Genomic DNA, 21,475 nt, shown 5'->3' with positions numbered 1-21,475 from the left:
TTCACCCTCCCGAGTCAGCGCAGGGGTGGTAGCGGTGAGCTGAGCATAATCAAATAATTGGCGATTCCAAATTGGGAGAAAATAATAAAAAATAATTGGCAACGACTAAATTTATAGAAAAAAAAGAAAGAAAAAAAAAAAAAAAAATGTTGCATCACTGTCAAAAACATCACCTTGTAGGCCGTCATTTTGACATTTCCTGTAGACACTGTTTGAAAACCACAGAGGTGGCAGTGTTCAAGTGAAACTCATTACAGCACTTGCTGTTCCTGTCTATCTAACAACATCTCCAAGCCACATCCTTTTTAACCTGACCCCCGATGTTTATATTGTTCAGAATCAGCGGGGCCTTGCAATGACTAGGGGTGTAATGATACCCGAATGTCACAATATATATCCGGATTTGCAGGTTGCGCTTTATAGATCTCACGATACATGTGAGGGATCCTGCTGGGCAACTTGCATGATGCATAATGAGATCAAAGGTAATTTAATGATGGATTATTTCGTGAGAAGACAAACAACCAACTTTTATTCTTCATTTCAAGGATCACTTGGTGAACTACAATGATCTATGTTGTGCTTTTGGTCTTGTATCATGATATATACCTCTGTTACAATGCAGTATATTATGTAAAGAAATGCATAATGAATCGTTACTGACTTTAATGATTTAATTAACAGAGGGGCGGGGAAGTCTGTGCAGGAAAAACAACACAAAAAAACCCTCCCTCTTTGCAATAAGTGTCCCTTTCTGTCACAGCTGATGTGAGGCAGTGATTTGCGATGTAACAAAAGAATCATACTGAACGTGGCATCACCTGTTTATACAGAATATTCTTCTCACTCGTGAAATTTGACTCCTATTACAGGTACTTTTTAAAAAAATATATACGTATATATTTACATATCAGTGAATAAAAACTTTTTTGGTATATTTATGCTGACAGTCTATACATTACCAGGACCTGAAAATGTATTAATTCATCTCAACCTGACAAATACTGTGTTGCCAAAAGAAATAATATAGTCATGTATAATAATGTACACGTGTGTGTGTGTGTGTTTATATGTACGGTTTTTAATGTGGCTTAAATTACATTAAAACACTGAATGCTCATACCTACAGATTGATATAAAACGTTTTTGGATTTGTCAAAGAAAGTGTTTTATTATTATTATTATTATTATTATTATTATTATTATTATTATTATTATTATTATTATTACTATTTATTTCTTAGCAGACGCCCTTATCCAAGGCGACCTAACAGTCGTAAACAAAAATACATTTCAAGAATACATTTTTAATATGCCAGCAATCCAGCACAACAAAATGAAACCGAGAGCAATGTATATGATCTGTCTCATGACTAATATTTTTTTTTATATAAAATAATTATCATTATTGTTATAAACATTCCTATATATATATAGGAAACCTGATGAGAAACTAAGGGATAAGTGGTGATGTCAGGCCAGTTGCAGGAACAAAAATAAACAAAGGCAGTACTGCAGGAAAAAGACGCGTTGTGCGCCGTTTATTTCAAATAATACAAAAATAAATAAAAGGTTCAAACTAAAACACTGTGCTCACAGAGCAAAATAAAAGTTTAAACAAAATAATCATGAACACAAAATTAAACAATACAGGTCAGGCAATTGCTTTCACTGATCCTGTATTACCTTTCTGAATTTCTTTCTCGCTGCTCGCTCACTCTCTCTCTCGTTCCTCCTCTGTACACCCACCCCGAGTGCAGAGAGCTGCAGGCTTTTATTTGCTATGGCCGAGGGGTTAACTATCAATTATCTCATTACCCCTCGGCCACAATCTGCACAAGGTTTTTTAATTATTCCTGGCAGAGGACGAGCACCAACCTCGCCTCTGCCAGAACACGATTTAAATGAACAAAACAAACGCACGGCTATGCCGTCATATAAATACATAATAAATTATAAAACACAAATACAATATAACACAGGGGGGAGGGGGAAACCCTGTTCTAAAAATAAAAAATATGTATTTATTTATTTATTTATTTATTTATTTATTTATTGATTTATTTATTTATTAGCAGACGCCCTTATCCAGGACAATTTACAGTCGTAAACAAAAATACATTTCAAGAATCACAGTACAAGTATTAATACAATTAAGAGCAAGATAAAATACAATGACTTTGGTTCTAGCAAGTACAAGTATATGACAAAATACGATTTAGTAACGGAGCAGATAAGTATCAGAGATAGTTACATCAGGATATAATTAAATACAAAATACTACAGATTAAATAACACTTGTGACAGATTACAGTACTCTAAAGTACAGGATTAAATGCAGTAAAATAGGGAGCAGATAAGAGCAAGTAAAGTGCATTAAGGAAGAGTGATAGTGTCCAGAGGGAAAAGAGGTGCTGTCTGAAGAGGTGAGTCTTGAGGAGGCGCCGGAAGGTGGTCAGGGACTGGGCAGTCCTGACATCTGTAGGAAGGGCATTCCACCACTGCGGTGCGAGGGTGGAGAAGGAGCGGGCTCTGGAGGCAGGGGAGTGTAGAGGAGGTAGAGCCAGTCTTCTAGTGCAGGCGGAGCGGAGAGGTTGGGTGGGGGTCTGGAGCTAGCTGGGTGCAGTCTGGTCAAGGCATCTGTAGGCTAGTACAAGAGTCTTGAACTGGATGCGAGCGGTGATCGGGAGCCAGTGGAGTGAGCAGAGCAGTGGAGTTGCGTGGGAGAAGCGAGGCAGAGAGAACACCAGTCGAGCAGAGGAGTTCTGGATGGGCTGGAGTGGACGGGTGGCGGACGCAGGGAGGCCAGCCAGGAGGGAGTTGCAGTAGTCAAGGCGGGAGAATACCAGGGCCTGGACCAGGAGCTGGGTGGCACAGTTGGTGAGGAAGGGTCGGATTCTTTGTATGTTGCTCAGGAAGAATCGGCAAGTGCGTGCCAGAGTGAAGATGTGCTGTGAATAAGAGAGGCAGGGGTCCAGGGTGACTCCGAGGTTCTCAGCTGAGGAGGAGGGAGAGAGTGTGGTAGATTCCAGAGGAATGGAGATGGAGAGATCAGAGGAGGAGGAGGGAAAAAAAAGGAGGTCAGATTTAGAGAGGTTGAGTTTGAGGTGATGCGAGTGCATCCAGGAGAAGATAGCAGACAGACAGGTAGAGATACAGGAGGGGATGGTGGAGTCAGAGGTGGGGAAGGAGAGGAAAATCTGAGCATCATCAGCATAGAAATGGCCTTGCCTTCAACGTTTAACAGGGAAATAAGGCTAAACTGACTGATACTGACTGAGAATCTTTTTCTTTGTGTATAAAGACCCCACCTGCTCGGAGCCATGCTCTTGGTACAACCTGTTTTTCCCATGCTACTTTCATCAATTTCCACAGGATTCATAGAACACCAGGGGCACTTGTACACTCTGTATGGAACTCCATTAGGCCCAGGAGATTATGACGCCCTTGCCTTTTTCACAGCTTGCTCTACTTCTTTCCACTTAGGTGCGCAGTCCTCCATTTGGTATTCTGGTGGAAGGAATCAACATAGGCTCCTGCCTTTTTGAATCTGTGTGCGTTTCCTTGAGATGTCTCTCCAGCTCAGACTTAGTTGCTTTTAGTGTGCCATTTTTCTCTCTGGTGAATAACTTCTTTGCAAATTTGAATTGGTCTTTATAAAAGTTAGTTCTCACATGCTTCATTTTTTTGTAGCATTTCCATAGGCGGTCAGCTCTGCGCAGTGTTGCAAGCTTATCTTTTATGACCCTTTGTAACAGATTGAGTGCCTCCTTCTGACTTTGTTTTGCTCTCCTCCCTTGCTTCCTCAGCTGTCTCCTTTCTCTATCTAAGAGCTCAGTCTCCTGTTGCCATCTAGACTTCACAGGAATAGTTTGTACTTTTGCCTTTCTTTTTTCAACTCCAAACCTCTCACTTCCATTTGTGTAGATGGTATCCCCAAATTTATCCAGCTTCTTTTCAACCTGTTCCATCTAACCTTTCCAATGCAAAACAGATATCCGTGTTTACTGTGTCCCACACTGTTTTCTCAGAAGCTCTTGGTCATTTATCTCCAGGCTTGTGCCCGTTGAGGTTCTTTTCTCTCTTACGCTGGTTCAATTGACCGGGTTCACAAGGATCATTAGGTTCATCACTAGTTGTGTTTATGCAAGTCCTCCTCTCATTTGTGACAGGGGTGCTGATATCCTGCAAACTGTGGTTTGCTTCCTGTCACTGGATTTCATTCGACTGACTTGACTGACTTCATCAAAAGTACTGATCAATGCGAGGCCCTTGTCCCTTCTCCCTCAAGCATTTCCTTCTCCCTTGATGAATCTTCAAACCCCTAACGTTGTCACTTTGCTCCAGCCACAGACACAAACCTGGAGCTCCATGTCTTTGATAACTTTAGCTAGTCCTTTGCAAAGTACTCTCCTTTCTCATATCGATTTCCTTTCCTGAGTCGTTAACTGTGTTGTCAGACCTTGAGTCATCTTCCGCCCACACTCTCACAGACTCCAGGGGTATTTTTCTCTTTAATTTCTTAGAAGCCTTGGGCAGGTGTCTCCAGCATCCTGTTCCATTTGAAAACAGAGCTGGATCCTGGCAGCTAGGGTGGCTAACCCCTGCCAACCCCAATGGAGTCAATTGTCTCTCCAGGCTGTCACAAGGTGTTTCCCTCGTCGCCAATAATAATAATAATAGAACAATGTCAATACAATACAAATTTCACTTTACAAAAGAAATATAAAAAACCCTGTGTCTAATATATAATCCAGCTACAAATAAACAGACCCAATCAAATATGTTTTCCAGCAAGATTTAAAAGATTGAATTGTGCTAGTATTCCTGATATGAGTCAGGAGCAAGTTCCAAAGACGGGCATTATAACTAAATGCCTTGGCTCCAACAGAGTTCAAACAAATTTTAGGGACTGTCAGAAGATTAGCATGTTCCGATCTCGGGGAACAACCAGGGACATGATATGGGGTCAGCAGATCTTGAAGATAAGAAGGTCCAAGGCCATGTAAGGCCTTATATGTAATAAGAAAAACTTTATTATTAATAATAATAATAATAATAATAATAATAATAATAATAATAGCATCAGTAATAAAACAAACTAATGACATGGATGCAGTAATTTTATTAATTAAATATGCGATTTAAAACCAAGATTAATGAAGAACAAATTTTAAATGTGTGATTAATCGCAAATCTTTTTTTTAAATTGCTTGACAGCCCTAATTTTAAATATGTGTTTATAGATTATATTAGTAAATAGATCTCAATATAGATACGAATAGTACAGGTAAAGGTAGTAAAGGTAAAAATGTGAACGTTGAATGGACAAGTTAAATATACAGCCAAATGCAATCCGAAACGTATATAGGAGACTATGATAAAAGTCCCAATTTTTTAAAATGAGAATAGCTTTTTTTCCCCTACTCATTAACCACAATTTGAAATCCACGTATGCGACTAGAAATTCCTAAAGGTTGACTATAAACAATAAATGTGATTTATTTTTTAAGCTGAAAAGTATAAAACAAAAGAAAAAAAAGTCAGATCTAATCTCATAGCTCAATCGTAATGTACTCTAGGAATGTAGTTTATTGGTGTCCAGTGCCCAATGTTAATCACACATTAAAAACTACAAATCCCATATCCTGCCAATTTCACTGATTTATCAGTGCGATGGCTACTAGTTTCCAGACAATTTGTCAAACCAAGATGAGGAAAATAACAAATTCATATATGTCAGCGTCTTTACAAGAAATGAGCAATACAGGAATGTCAGAAGATGAAAGCGAACAGGGAGCTTCGAGTTAGTTACAGCGTGTTCACAGTTGTAAAATACAAGCTCAACCAACAGTGGCTAAAAGATTTCCCCTGGCTTAAGTTTGACAATGTTAAAAAGATCCATGTTTTGCACGTTTTATCAGGATGCAGGGGAACTGATGGCAGGCAAGACATGTGCCTAAAAAGTTAGCGTAGAGCGTTTGTTACATTTTTGTTGTTGTTGTGGTTGTTTTGTTTTATTATTGCTATTACGTATTGGACACTATTATATGAAATCCCACTAATAATTGTTGGTCATAGCTTACTGGTGGATCGTGGAGCCCGTTAAGATCCACCAAAATGGATCGCAGTGTTTGGTGTATTGGCCACCACTGATCCAAACAATATGGGGAAGCTATAAAAAAAAAAAGGCCAACAAGATGCTCGGATATATTGTGAAAAGTGTTGCATTTAAATCAAGGGAAGTAATATTAAAACTTTACAATGCCTTAGTAAGACCTTATCTAGAATATTGTGTTCAGTTCTGGTCACCTGGTTACAAAAAGGATATTGCTGCTGTAGAAAGAGTGCAAAGAAGAGCGACCAGAATCATCCCGGGTTTAAAAGGCATGTCGTATGCAGACAGACTAAAATAATTTAATCTATTCACTCTTGAACAAAGAAGACTATGCGGTGGTCTGAGTCAAGCATTTAGAATTCTAAAAGGTATTGACAATGTCAACCCAGGGGACTTTTTCGACCTGAAAAAAGAAACAAGGACCAGGGGTCACAAATGCAGATTAGATAAAGGGGCATTCAGAACAGAAAATAGGAGGCACTTTGTGAGGGTCTGGAACCAACTCCCCAGTAACGTTGCTGAAGCTGACACCCCGGTATCCTTCAGGAAGCTGCTTGACGAGATTCTGGGATCAATAAGCTACTAACAACCAAACAAGCATGTTCTTATGATTTTCGATTTTAACCGATAAAACCCGATAAAATGCCCCTGATACAAAAAAATAAAATAAATAATCGGTGGATAGCCAATAAACACCGGAAAAACTGTGGAAATGGTTAATCAATTCACGTTGACTTTACCCTTTTCCCATTTAAAAAAATAAAATCTACTACAAAATAAATACATTTCCCAGTGCTGCTGCTGCTGGGCAATGTCCCGCCGCCTTGGCTTGTATCTATCATTGATTCGTTCTGAAAACTTTAAACCTGCCCCAACTACCGAGTGACAGCACATTCCTACATTTCTATTGGAGACTGCACTTGCGAGATTTAAAACGAGATTGCAATCAGGATGGAGACTTGTTAGCGGGATTTAAAGCTCTATTACAGTTAAGATACAGAGGATTTAAAACAGAATTTGGCGAAATATACAAAAATTTTTTACATAAAACTCAAATAGCTAAACATAAGCACCGAAAAATACAATTAATAAAACCTGAAAAACAGAAGCCCTATTCATGTATTACTAAAATAAGACTAAACCTAAGGTGTTGCTGTCACTTTCAGTAGTAATGTAAACAAGAAAGGCTACAGTCAATTTGTTTTGTTTATTGCAATTTTTAATTAATCAAAGAATTTAAAAAATTATTTACAAAACCCTGGATGTGAAGAATGCACTTCTCTCCACCCAGCTCAGCTGTATGAAGGGACAATAGATTACTGTACATCACCTTCAATAGATTACTGTACAGCACCTTCAGTAGAATACTGTACAGCACCTTCAATAGAATACTGTACAGAACCTTCAATAGAATACACCTCCAATAGAATACTGTACAGCACCTTCAGTAGATTACTGTACAGCACCTTCAATAGAATACACCTTCAATAGATTACTGTAACTTCAATATATTACTGTACAGCACCTTCAATAGATTACTGTAACTTCAATAGATTACTGTCCAGCACCTTCAATGGATTACTGTACAGCACCTTCAATAGATTACTGTAACTTCAATGGATTACTAAGTACAGCACCGTCAATAGATTACTGTCCAGTAACTTCAATAGAATACACCTTCAATAGATTACTGTCCAGTAACTTCAAATGAGTTTGGGTAGCTACAGTCTTGTTACAGATATTTTATTAATGGAAAAAGGTAAACATTCGTAGCATAAACAAGATATGTCCTAAAAAAAACTATGGCCTGCAGTATCACTTCTTTCTTTATTATTATGTGGTATCTGACCAATGTAAGAGAACTTCTTGACTTTATACTTGACCATGTATTTATATATCTTTAACCTAAAGCCACAAATAGGTAATTTCTGTTATAACTCAGTTCCTATATGAAGGACCCATTTCTGTTTTGTTGTTTAGGTATACTTGAGGTCTTGTATTAATCCTTGTAATTAAGGGCTTCAAGTTGAGGCTGTGTGGTCCAGTGGTTAAAGAAAAGGGCCAGAAGGTCCCCGGTTCAAATCCCACCTCAGCCACTAACTCACTGTGTGACCCTGAGCAAGTCACTTAACCTCCTTGTGCTCCGTCTTTCGGGTGAGACGTTGTTTTAAGTGACTCTGCAGCTGATGCATAGTTCACACACCCTAGTCTCCTGTAAGTCGCCTTGGATAAAGGCGTCTGCTAAATAAACAAATAATATAGATTCTTATTACATTTGTAATGTTCCCTTACCTTTTGATATTTCTGTGGCTCTATTGGAATTAAATATATTTTTGTACATTTTTTGTCTGAATCAAAGTGCTTTTATTAGAGTCCTGGAGCTGCTCCTCACTTCTAGTTACCAGCCATAGACATAAGTAACATAGGCTAGATCAGCCACTTCTTAGAAGTAAGAGCTATCAAATTGTATTGCTGGGGACAGCTGAACACTTGCTGTCGATGGTGCAAACTCATATAAAGGCTCATTATGAAGCAAGATAAGGTTGCAATAAGCTACTCTTAAAACAAGTGCTTTCATTAGCAGGAATGCCCTGAGTTCAGCTCCTTCAGTGCTGTTCTTATTGTGTCCCCAGAACTTTGAGGTGCAGGCGGATGATCTGGTGTCGATCTCTGAGCTGGGACGAGGGGCCTATGGGGTGGTGGAGAGAGTTTGGCATGCACAGAGCGGGACCATAATGGCTGTTAAAGTAAGTTCCTTTTCACACAGTAAGTACCATGTGTACCTTGGCAGACTGGACTGGGCATCCATGCTGACAACTGCTGAAGAGACCACACTTCAGTACATCTGCTCTGGTATAACATTCTCAGAAACATGAAACAGAACTAGACGAGGCTATTATGATCAGTGAATAGAGATCCAGGTGGCTTAGTCTCTACTGTATATATACTGTACAGTGAATATTTGCTATATGTAGAAGTTTAGAAACCCCAACACGGTAGCCATTATGCATCAATGGCTTGTGATAGGGTGTAGTAACAAAATAGTCTATTATGCATCATACAATGATATAGACATACTCAAGTCCCTTTATTTTAGGGCTTCCTTGGAATCAGTATTTGGACATCTGTGAAAGTAATTCATTTGAATGGGCCACATTCTGAGTGAAAATCTGTACATTTACCATTAAAAAAAATCAGTAAACTTAAAATAAAGTGCCTCGCACGGTGTACTGCAGCTCGCTGCCTCCCTGTTTGTGGAGGTCTCACTGTGTACTGCAGCACGCTGCCTTCCTGTTTGTGGAGGTCTCACTGTGTACTGCAGCACGCTGCCTCCCTGTTTGTGGAGGTCTCACTGTGTACTGCAGCGCGCTGCTTCCCTCTTTGTGGAGGTCTCACTGTGTAATGCAGCACGCTGCTTCCCTGTTTGTGGAGGTCTCACTGTGTACTGCAGCGCGCTGCCTCCCTGTTTGTGGAGGTCTCACTGTGTACTGCAGCGCGCTGCCTCCCTGTTTGTGGAGGTCTCACTGTGTACTGCAGCGCGCTGCCTCCCTGTTTGTGGAGGTCTCACTGTGTACTGCAGCGCGCTGCCTCCCTGTTTGTGGAGGTCTCACTGTGTACTGCAGCGCGCTGCCTCCCTGTTTGTGGAGGTCTCACTGTGTACTGCAGCTCGCTGCCTTCCTGTTTGTGGAGGTCTCACTGTGTACTGCAGCTCGCTGCCTCCCTGTTTGTGGAGGTCTCACTGTGTACTGCAGCGCGCTGCCTCCCTGTTTGTGGAGGTCTCACTGTGTACTGCAGCACGCTGCCTCCCTGTTTGTGGAGGTCTCACTGTGTACTGCAGCTCGCTGCCTCCCTGTTAGTGGAGGTCTCACTGTGTACTGCAGCTCGCTGCCTCCCTGTTTGTGGAGGTCTCACTGTGTACTGCAGCACGCTGCCTCCCTGTTTGTGAAGGTCTCACTGTGTACTGCAGCTCGCTGCCTCCCTGTTGGTGGAGGTCTGAATATGTCTGTTGTTCCTTTCTCAGAGAATCAGAGCAACAGTAAACAGCCAGGAACAGAAGAGGCTGCTGATGGACCTGGATATCTCCATGCGGACAGTCGATTGTCCCTACACAGTCACCTTTTATGGAGCTCTTTTCAGAGAGGTACTGCCAAAGCAATTCTGAGCCCTCTAACCAGTATTATTTCTTCAGAATTTAAACAGAGTGACGCCATTGTCTGGAGAAGGCACTGTCATCTCCACATGGAATTCACTTTCCAGTTTATACAGTTTTTCATTTTCTACCCATTTTAGCATGAAAAGTAGTTCACTAACATCAACTGTAATTGCTTTGAAAGCTGTTAACTATCCACGCTATCTGTAAAGCGTGAGATTAATTAACAGTATGTTCAGATACGCACGTGCGTGGGGTGTGTGTGTATAGCTGCCACTAAATTGCCTTACTTTAAGCTTTGCATACACTTATCCTAATTTATTATTAACAAATACATATATCTAATGTAATGTATTGTATTTTCTTAATATAAAGATCTATTTTTATGCACTTCAGTGGTCAAAAATTTGGCTGAAAATATGTGTAAAAATCGGTATAAACTGAAAACGAATGGCCCTACATATATAGTAGTTGTTTGGTGCTCTGAGACATTTCCCCTTACGCACTATAAACAGTAAATAAGTAATACGTATTCCATTTCACACGAGAGGTTCGTAACCTTGTTCTTAAATAAAACGCTACATTTCAAATTAAAACATGTTTTGTGTCCATTGATTTTATAATAAGTTTATATGTACTGTTGATTCTCATCTCGTTTGCCCTTTGTGTGATAGAATCGCTCAGCTCCACTTAACAGTCCTATAGCCCACACAGTGCTGCATGAGGTTTGGGACCTGCTGTTTGATCAACACCATGAACACCTGAGGAGGAGCCGTCCTGCAGTTTATTGTTTGTAAAATGCAACTCTTGTTCCGTAGCTGCCCATTATTAATAATTGTTGCCAATTATATTAATAAATCACCTATTTGATAATGTCTGGTGTTCTATTTGTGAACACTGTTTTGGAATGCACTGTTTTGTGAACTATTTTTGTTTCTTACCTTGTATGATGATCTTCACACACAAAGCGAACTCCCGGTCTCCATGTTATGTGGGTCAGGAGAACAAACCCATCTCTTGCCCAGAGATCATTGTGATATCATCCTTTTTGGCACCTACATAAAACTAGTATTTTGAGTGGTCCACTGTGGCAGACAGACAGATACCATGGACTGGCCAAGCTACAGTGTCAGTTTTGGACTCTCAAATCTACGTTCTCTTACCTCTTAGGGTGACGTGTGGATTTGCATGGAATTGATGGACACCTCCCTGGATAAATTCTACAAGAAGGTGATCGAAAAAGGAAAAAAAATACCAGAAGATATTCTAGGAAAGATGACTGTGTCTGTAAGTATGGATTTATTTTAGTAAAGTGTTTTAAACTGTTGCTGTTATTATAGATCACATTATATGTGTCATTATACTGGATTATAGTACTTCCCATCAAGACACATTTCAGTCCCTTCTTATTCAGTGACATGGAGACCTACTAGACCTGCTTTTATATTCATGAGATAGATTCCACTGTGCATTAAAACCTCTGTTAGCCTAACTGGGGGAGCTCATACAATTATTTTGCTTGGATAATTGTATTCAAATTAAGAAATCTCCTAAATGCCTTTAAATATATAATGTACTGCACATTAAATACCAGCAGTAACGGGCTGATTTAACACAATATTTTTTTTTTAACAAAGATAGAGAATAATGCACACAAAATGTTAACATTTAAAAGTAGGTGTTTTAAATGCCCCTGCAAGGTCTCCTGAGTAAAAGTCTACCATCATTGAACATTTTGCCAAGCATTCTGCTTTCTTCCTTTGCAGATTGTCAAAGCATTAGAGCATTTGCACAGCAAGCTGTCGGTGATTCACAGAGGTATGTTCTCCCCTCTGCTGGGATCAGTGTGTAATGCAATTTAGTGAAGTGTAATAATGCTCTTGTAAAAACAGTAGCTACACCAAACGTGTGTGTGTGCGTGTGTGTGTGCGTGTGCAAGTTTAGGCTTCCTCAGTCCAGAAATGCTAAATGTTTGTAGAAACAAAAATGCTAAATGTTCACTATATGTATATGAAGGACAAACATGTTTTTATAATTATTTCATACTGCTCTTTTCATACTGCAACCCGTTCTCTTGCTAAGCATACTACATATCATGTAAAACAAACTGCATTTACAAAACGTTGATATTCACAAAATATTAAATATTTTAGGATGAATATAAACTTCAATTTTGACAGACGAGGATATTTTAATAGAAATCACTTCTCTTCACCCAGCTAACTTGTATGAAGGGAGGAGCGCTGCACTGCCTGCTCTGTACTACCTTGTAAAAAGTAATTGCCAATTACCGTACATTATTCATCTTCCTTTTCAGATGTAAAGCCTTCAAATGTCCTCATTAACAATGAAGGCCACGTGAAGATGTGTGATTTTGGGATCAGCGGGTACCTGGTAGATTCTGTTGCGAAGACTATGGATGCTGGCTGCAAACCCTACATGGCTGTGAGTATTATCAAGAAAGACAAAAATGGTTTTGCATTTTGTAAACCTGTACGTAGTTTAGGTTTGCATTGCTGCTTTGGTCACCTCACTACAAAAAAAACATTATAGCACTTGAATGTAAAGAGAAACATGTACAACACAATGTACAATGGCCATTCGGCTCATCCAGTTCCTAGTAGCTGATTTAATTCAAAACTTTTTATCCAGCTTAAAGGATCCCAGTGACTGCCAACAACATGACTAGGTAGCCCAGTCCATCCCCTCACCACTCTCCGTGTGAAGAAGTGTCTCCTCCGCTCTGTCCTAAGTCTATCTCCACATAATTTCCAACTGTGTCCTCTGGTCCTGGTTTCTGTGCTGCACTTTAAGTACTGTTAGAGTTAACTCTCTGCCTACTCTCTATTTAAGATTGTAAAGACTTGAGTCAAGTCCCCTGAATTCTTCCTTGTTCTAGACTAAATAGAATGGTAATGGAAAGCAAGGCATGCAAACATATTTCTTTAACCAAGTGTAGTACCAGATATCATGTATGAAAATAAAAATACAAGTTTACTGTAACATGTGCTTCTTTCAAACAGAAAAGTTTAAAACTTCTGTTTTTTTTTAATCTTATTTAGTAATTTAGGATATATTTTTTATTTTTTTGTCTTGCAGCCCGAAAGGATAAATCCAGAGCTTAATCAGAAGGGATACAATGTCAAATCTGACGTCTGGAGTCTGGGAATCACGCTGGTACAGTCTTTAAACAGTCATTTTAAGTCATGTCCCAATTGGAACCTATTAGCTGTAACTACACTTATAATTTCTATTGATCTCGCGCTTTGTCAATGACAAAGAATTAGAAACATTTAAACAACAAAATCTACAATCTAAATCTACAGAAACAGATTTAAATATGTTCATATCAGCTTTTTGTCTTTTATTTAGATTTAATGGCTTGCAGTATGTGTTCGGTGGCTATCTCTAATCAATTTGAGCGTGCATTTTCTCTTGCACTCTTTGTATGACACAGCAAAGGGAAGATGCTAGTGTAGGAACAATGTATGGGAGTGCGGTTGTTCTGATCAGATGAAAAGCAAATGGGGCTTATTAAAGGCTGTCATGAAAAAATAATATTTACCATCCCTGAAGTTATTTTTTTCTATGATTCAATGTGTGTTTGAGGCACCAGAGAACAGAAGTGTTGGATTGTACATTTGAAAAATAACACCCTAAGTAGTTCATCTGGGCCACCTAGATAATGCAATGTACTTGTGTGGCAGTGTGCCCCGCCCCTGTGCGTATCTTTGGGTTTTATGTCGTCTGTTATATGTGGATGTAGTGGTGCACGGGATATAAATGGGTCTGTGTAGCACGAGCGATTTAAAATATATAGTTGTATTTAGGCACAAACACTTCACGTGCAGAGTAAAGTGTGTATTTTAAAATGGATATTTGTATTTCGGCACGGGGATTACACTTTTGTGTAGTGTTTTTTGTTTGTTTAACCTTTTTATATTGTTTATTTAATAAACGAGCAAGCAGCGCATTTAGCATTTCCCCAATGTGCTGTGGATTCCTTTCATTTCACTCCCAGTGCTGTGTGTTTGTTCCGGCTCTGAGCCAGTCACTGTCACTGCTCTGAGCCAATCACGTCACTGGACCAATTAATCAACTAAAGAGTTGATCACAGATAAAACGTTACTCCCTGAGCCATATATATATATATATATAAGCGGGTTATGTGAGACAGCAGGGAGGGGGGTAAAACCTCCCTGCGAGAGAAACATTTGCGGAATGCACCTTTTTGTTAATTGTTTTATTATGTATTATCCCCTGCACCCGGGGGTGATTAAAAATTTGAACCGGGTGCAGGGTATTTAAGACGTGCAGCCAGGCTGCACGAGGCTGCTGAGTAGAAGGAGGCAGAAGAGGTGCTCTGTCTCCAAGCAGTCGGAGAAAGAGTAAGTGCTGTGTAAACCTGTGAGTTTGTAATTGTGTCGGTGCCAGGTAAACGGCTTAGCCATCCTGCAAGTTAGTCAGGGAAATTACCTGTTTAGTTAGTACTCCAAAACGGAGTTAGGTGTTTATTTTTTGTTTTTGTTATTATTATTATTATTATTATTATTATTTATTTCTTAGCAGACGCCCTTATCCAGGGCGACTTACAATCGTAAGCAAAAACATTTCAAGCGTTACAATACAAGTAATACAATAAGAGCAAGAAATACAATAACTTGTTCAAGTAAAGTACAAGTTTGACAAACCACAATTCAATAATACAGCAGGTAATAGTGATAGTTACATCAGGATATGATTAAATAGTGATAGTTACATCAGGATGTGATTAAATACAAAGTACTACAGGTTAAAAATTTGGCAGATTACAGTATTCTGAAGTACAGGATTAAATGCAATATATATATATAAATATGGCTCAGTGTCAGTGTGTGCACTGGGAGTGCCGTGCTTACCTGGCTCAGTGTCAGTGTGTGCATTGGGAGTGCCGTGCTTACCTGGCTCAGTGTCAGTGTGTGCATTGGGAGTGCCGTGCTTACCTGGCTCAGTGTCAGTGTGTGCATTGGGAGTGCCGTGCTTACCTGGCTCAGTGTCAGTGTGTGCATTGGGAGTGCCGAGCTTACCTGGCTCAGTGTCAGTGTGTGCATTGGGAGTGCTGTGCTTACCTGGTTCAGTGTGTGCATTGGGAGTGCTGTGCTTACCTGGCTCAGTGTGTGCATTGGGAGTGCTGTGCTTACCTGGCTCAGTGTCAGTGTGTGCATTGGGAGTGCTGAGCTTACCTGACTCAGTGTTAGTGTGTGCATTGGAAGTGCTGTGCTTACCTGGCTCAGTGTGTGCATTGAGAGTGCCGTGCTTACCTGGCTCAGTGTCAGTGTGTGCATTGGGAGTGCTGTGCTTACCTGGTTCAGTGTGTGCATTGGGAGTGCTGTGCTTACCTGGCTCAGTGTGTGCATTGGGAGTGCTGTGCTTACCTGGCTCAGTGTATGCATTGGGAGTGCCGAGCTTACCTGGCTCAGTGTGTGCATTGGGAGTGCTGTGCTTACCTGGCTCAGTGTGTGCATTGGGAGTGCTGAGCTTACCTGGCACACTGCTGTCTTTGCAGATTGAGTTAGCGATTCTTCGCTTTCCCTACGAGTCCTGGGGGACCCCATTCCAGCAACTGAAGCAGGTGGTGGAAGAGCCTTCCCCGCAGCTCCCAGCGGACCGCTTCTCCAAGGACTTTGTGGATTTCACTGCTCAGTGGTGAGTCTTGGGAATGTATTATTCATCCTACTGTCAGGCTTCCTGAAAAAAATAACATCTTGAAATCACTTACAAAACTTGAACTGATTATTAATCAGCCACGTCGTTTCAAAACACAAACTTCATATACTTTTACTGGCTTAGTCATTAAGTACCCAACTGCAGGAGTCTGACATATATATACTTAAAAGAGATAAATTGAGTCTGATATATATATATACTTAAAAGATACATTTATACAGAAGATCAAGAATGGTATTTTACAAGAAATACAACAATTTTTTAATATATTTTTCAGTTTAAAAAAGAATTCCATGGAAAGAATGAACTACCTTGAGCTTATGGTAAGTATATTTTCATTTTACTAGTAGTTTTACATAACAGTTGTGCAGTATCTGTCATAGGGGTAGAGTCTAATAGGTAAAAAATGGTCGAATTAGTCACCACTTTGAAAAAATATGAATAAGTCATGTATTTGATAATGGCTAGTGCTCTATTTGGGAAAGCACTATATTTTAAAACTGCTATGAATTTAGTTTTTTAATGTTCTAAAATGTCTTATGTGTTAATGGATTGCAATGACTTCACAATCACATGCAATTAGTTGAGTATCTGTAGAAAGGTGACCTCAGAAACTGGTAATTAGTGGACTATTTGGTGCAACCCCTAGTGTATAATTGTGGTCTGTGAGTTCTCAATCTGTGCTCAAGACCAGCCCGGACTAACCTGTCTTTCCCTGTGCAGGAGCACCCCTTCTTCAAACTACACGACACCAAGGAAACAGACGTGGCCTCCTTTGTGAAAGAGATCTTGGCTGAAGACCAGAATTGACCTCTCCTCTCCTGCTCGCTTTTGCAATCTCCAGATCATCATGAAAGGAATACATTGTTTCAGTTGGGTCTTACGGTGGTTTGAGCCAAATAATTTGCAATATTGTAAAGTTAGTTTTTATGTGTATTATAAATAAATAAAATCTATTCAAATGTCAAGCTTAACAACCATGGGGAATTTTATTTAACTGCCATTCTGTTGAATCAGTGCACAGTAAAATGAAACAAGTAGCATTAATTTAATGGTATTTTGTTGTTATTTAGAACTATTTTGAATTCATTTTGCATCCATATTTCAATACTGCAAACCACCATAAGCATTGAACCAGTCTCTTGCTACTGTCATATCTGCACTGTGAACACTGCTGTGATGAAAAAGACAGTGGCTTCTTTCCTGTCAATACCCAATTAGCTGCTTCCCCAATTGGCTGACATGCTTTCAGTAAGTAACATGCTTGGACCCACTGCTGGGGTGAAATGAACATGCATGTGAAGCAGTAACAGAAGGCAAGGCAAACGAACAAGGAATTTTATTTAATCTAGTGTAGCACCAGATATCTGCTTTAAAAGAAAATACATGTTTGATAAAACATGTGTTTCTTTAAGAACTGCACATTTGAGACTGCGTAGCTAATGGAAGTGGAAAATGGGTACGCTTTAATGAATTAATGTGTCGGTTACAATTCCTTTAATACCAGAAGTTTCTTGTTCAGAAATCGTATAGCTTTCCATTGGCATTGTCACATTTCAGCAGCCTTAATGTCTGTGTTCTTACTTTAACACAAGGTCAAATGTTTTGGTTCACATTATTCAGCTTTCCAACGCAATTGGCAATTAAGTGTTTCGAAATTTCTAACTTTTTTTATAAAAAAAAATAAATACATTTTAAAAAAGCCTCAGTAACAGTTTATATGAAAGGCAGTTCACTCACAAGAAAACTCTCCCACAGGAGTGGCTGTTTCTCAGACGGGGTTGTGCAGCAGCAGCAGACCCCTGGTAACCATCAATGGTGATGGTAACTGCAATGTGATGTTCCTGCTGTGCAGCAGCAGAACCCCTCTATTATAAAGTATAGAGTATGCCCCCCATGTACTGTATTATAGCTTGAGAATGACTGTATTAAAGGGAGCCTTGATACATGCTGATGACTCCTTTTGTGTATCAATTGTTTCACATGGTAAATAAAAGGTGTTCTAAGCTTCCTCAATATCACACAAATGCACTTGACACGTCGTTTTTTTTTTTTTTTTTTTTGCATAAAGGCCTTCAAGTATAGATGTAATCAACTCCCTTTTAAGGTTTTAATGTTTACCTTTGGATTTCAAAGTGAGCCAATACTGTAACGCTCCTATCTCTAAACTTCAGTGTTCCTCTTAAAGGAAATGACAGATTTGGTGAGACTGGGGGATTGCAATGGTACTTCTAAAAGTACTTAAAACCAGGAAGTATATATTAAAACTTTATAATTATGACTGTATTGTTTTGTGTGAATATATTGACCTTTCTATAAGATACAAGTAGGTAAAATCGATATCACTTTACATGCCTTACTAACTGTAAGTCTGTTTGTTGACTCAAGTATTTCTTTAGCCTGCTGTTGGTACTTATACTACCTAATAATACTGCTGTACTGAGATGAGTCCCCTCACTGAAGCACTCCCGGTTAACACTAGCTCTAAATATGGTCTATATCACGATACATGTGATAGTCCTGATGAGGTACTTGCATGATGCATAATAGGATCATTTAATGATGGACCGTTATGTTAAAAGACAGACATGAAATAAGATAGAGAGAATATGTATTTATACCAACTATAAGAACATAAGAATGTTTACAAACGAGCGGAGGCCATTCGGCCCATCTTGCTTGTTTGGTTGTTAGTAGCATTGATCCCAGAATCTCATCAAGCAGCTTCTTGAAGGATCCCAGGGTGTCAGCTTCAACAACATTACTGGGGAGTTGGTTCCAGACCCTCAATTCTCTGTGTAAAAAAGTGCCTCCTATTTTCTGTTCTGACTGCCCCTTTATCTAATCTCCATTTGTAACACCTGGTCCTTGTTTCTTTTTTCAGGTTGAAAAAGTCCCCTGGGTCGACGTTGTCAATACCTTTTAGGATTAAAACACACATTCTTCATCCAAGAACCACTTGGTGAACTACAATCAGCTGTCTTGTGCTTTTGGCCTTGTATTTTAAATGATACATACCTCTACTACGATACAAAAAAACTATGTTAAAGAAAATATCGCCCCTAGTAAATACATGTTGTTTGAAACATATCAGCAAACAACTTGCGACCCATAAAACCTACAAAATGACTGCATCCAATATATAACTATAACCCAGAAACTAAGCATTACGTCAGAACCTCTGTGTCTACTATTAAAGGCATGGACCTTGACAAACAGAAAGTACAGACTGACATAAAGAGAGTGGCACCCATTGAGGGTGATTCATCGCCTTTCGTTGTGCAATGCAACTTGGTTTCCATACACATTTCGGGATGCTGCTGCTAACTCCCAAACTTCATTTGGCACAACATATATTTCCATTATTGTTATTACTGTTATTTTAAGAGTCTGTGGAATAGAATAATACCCCTTCATATAGTGATTTAGGAGCTAATTCACACTTGGTTTTGGCAGTTTTTTTCAAATTGAGTGAGGTTTAGTTCAAATGTGATGATCTATCAGCTTAAATCAAACCCAACTGGAAGTGAGTAACTTGGTTATATAGGCTCTGGGCTGTAAATGTGACAGAAGAATTGAACCTATCCACGATTTGTAGAACCTTGGTGTATTTCAGGGAACTGGAGCTGGGGCTCCTCCCTTGTGTCATCCTGCTAAAATTCTTGTCTTGCTTTTGAGTTTCCTCCATACTCCCTTCCTCCTCCACTTTGCTGCGTCACCTCTACAGCGGTCCCCTCTGGTGGCAAGTGAAGCTCACTTTCCAACCTTAGAGGCCGACAATGTCGCCTCGCCCTCTGAGAGGAAGGTTCCCGCTGGTCAAAGGGGACCCCTGGCCAAAAACTTTAACTACATTTCGTTTTCCATTCTCCTGCTTAAATCTATTAATTTGCACCCGTGCCAGTCTACCCCTTTGGAGAGCAAAGCTTGCTCCCAACTTTTGAGCGAGACATTGACTCAACTTATTAAAAAAGGCGGCGGCGGCGGCGGCGGCGGCGGCGGGGGCCATCAGTTCAGCCTCATCTCAGCGAGGGCGGTTCTCCAAGTAATCAAGGGGAAACCCCTATTCTGTTGCTGAAGTTACAAGCACTTAGTCTTTATTCTAGTAGTCCCTTTCCGCAGGCCTGGCTCCTGCCTTGTGAAAGGGAACATCAGAACTGTCTGTTTGCTAGCCTGAGCACGAGACTGTAAGGGTGATTTACAAAGCTTTTATTATTTTTACAAGGTAAAAACCCTTTCAAGTTACACAATGAAAAAACAAATTGAAATGGCTGTGAACGATTTGCCTGTTATTTCCATTTGTGTAACTTTGTTTCTCGTTTTGAGAAAAATAAGTAACATACCTTTACTTGTAGGACTTGCGTAACATAATTCAATCCTTTCCTTTTAAGCTCCCATGACATAAAATGGATGTATGACTTCAGGAATTGTATGCATGCACACTGTTTTTTCATATATATATATATATATATATATATATATATATATATATGTATTGTAACACGGCAGGGAGGGGGTTAATCCTCCCTGCATGAAGAAAAAACATGTGAGAATGCACATTTGTTTGATTGTTTAATTAGTTTATTGTTAATGATCCCCTGCACCTGGTAGTTATTGTTAAATTAGGACCAGGTGCAGGGTATATAAGGGGTGCAGTCAGTCTGCTCACGGCTGCTGTCTAGAAGGAGGCAGGAAGGTGTGCTCTGCTTCCAAGCAGTCATCAAGGGTGAAAATACTGGGTGTATGTGTTTTGTGTTGTGGGGAAACGGCTTAGCCGTCCCACTGTATAGTCAGGGTGTTCCTGAGGTTTAGTTAGCGCTCCGAAGGAGCTAGGTGTTTGTTTTTGTTTTGTATTTTGTATTTCTGTTTGTATTATTAAAAGTGCGCGGAAGCGCTGAACCCCCAATTTCAGTGTGTTGGGTCTATTTGTAAAGGGGCAACGAACCTGTGTAAGGTGCAATCTTATTACAATATATATATATATATATATATATATATATATATATATATATATTAAAGGTTGCAAGTGCCTTCCCCCAACCTGTATGTGATGGGCTTTTAAACCCTGAATGGGCGTGCTTATCTGGTGATGCTGTATTACTGTAAATGCATGCGAGTGGTAGGGTATATTATTCAGTGATTTACTATTTGGTGGCTGTAGTATAAACACATTTTAAATATGCAAAAAAATGTGTAAATGTTGAAAATAAAATAAAAAGCAATTGTTTTTAATTTGTGTTGTGTTATTTATTTTCAGCACCACGCTGCTCTAGTAAAACGAGATGATTCAAATACTTTCATATTCATTTTGACTAATGAAAGCTTTGCGGTTGAATTAGGTTTAATTTAGGTTTCACCTCGTTCCTGTTCTTTTGAGAATGTGTTCTCAATAAAAAGCTTGCTGTCTGAAAATGGGAAGTGACCTAGTTTGTCTGGTAAACAACAAAGAGGATTCAGTGCCTCAGTAAAGGCGGCATTTGATCCTTTTCATCTTTTGTACCAGT

The 21,475-nt window shown here is 39.5% G+C and overlaps 1 protein-coding gene across 3 annotated transcripts in view; it reads left to right on the top strand.

Moving 5' to 3' along the window:
• The window catches only part of LOC117431675 (dual specificity mitogen-activated protein kinase kinase 3-like), a 41,891-nt gene extending 20,688 nt beyond the window's left edge, over positions 1 to 21,203 (top strand). For 2 of the 3 annotated variants that reach the window (XM_034052897.3, XM_034052898.3), the window contains exons 4-12: positions 8,752 to 8,865; positions 10,140 to 10,259; positions 11,439 to 11,555; positions 12,035 to 12,086; positions 12,586 to 12,713; positions 13,368 to 13,445; positions 15,814 to 15,953; positions 16,252 to 16,297; positions 16,698 to 16,942. In XM_034052897.3, coding sequence (XP_033908788.1) covers positions 8,752 to 8,865; positions 10,140 to 10,259; positions 11,439 to 11,555; positions 12,035 to 12,086; positions 12,586 to 12,713; positions 13,368 to 13,445; positions 15,814 to 15,953; positions 16,252 to 16,297; positions 16,698 to 16,784 — 882 coding nt within the window. In that variant the 3' untranslated portion in view covers positions 16,785 to 16,942. Of the gene's footprint in view, positions 1 to 8,751; positions 8,866 to 10,139; positions 10,260 to 11,438; positions 11,556 to 12,034; positions 12,087 to 12,585; positions 12,714 to 13,367; positions 13,446 to 15,813; positions 15,954 to 16,251; positions 16,298 to 16,697; positions 16,943 to 18,858 lie in introns of those variants that run through there. The other variant, XR_004548711.3, reaches the window with a different exon arrangement.
• The last annotated feature ends 272 nt before the right edge of the window (positions 21,204 to 21,475 follow it).

The sequence above is a fragment of the Acipenser ruthenus genome, chromosome 22, assembly GCF_902713425.1.
Source record: "Acipenser ruthenus chromosome 22, fAciRut3.2 maternal haplotype, whole genome shotgun sequence".
Lineage (NCBI taxonomy): Eukaryota > Metazoa > Chordata > Actinopteri > Acipenseriformes > Acipenseridae > Acipenser > Acipenser ruthenus.
This window is presented reverse-complemented; position numbering and strand designations above follow the sequence as displayed.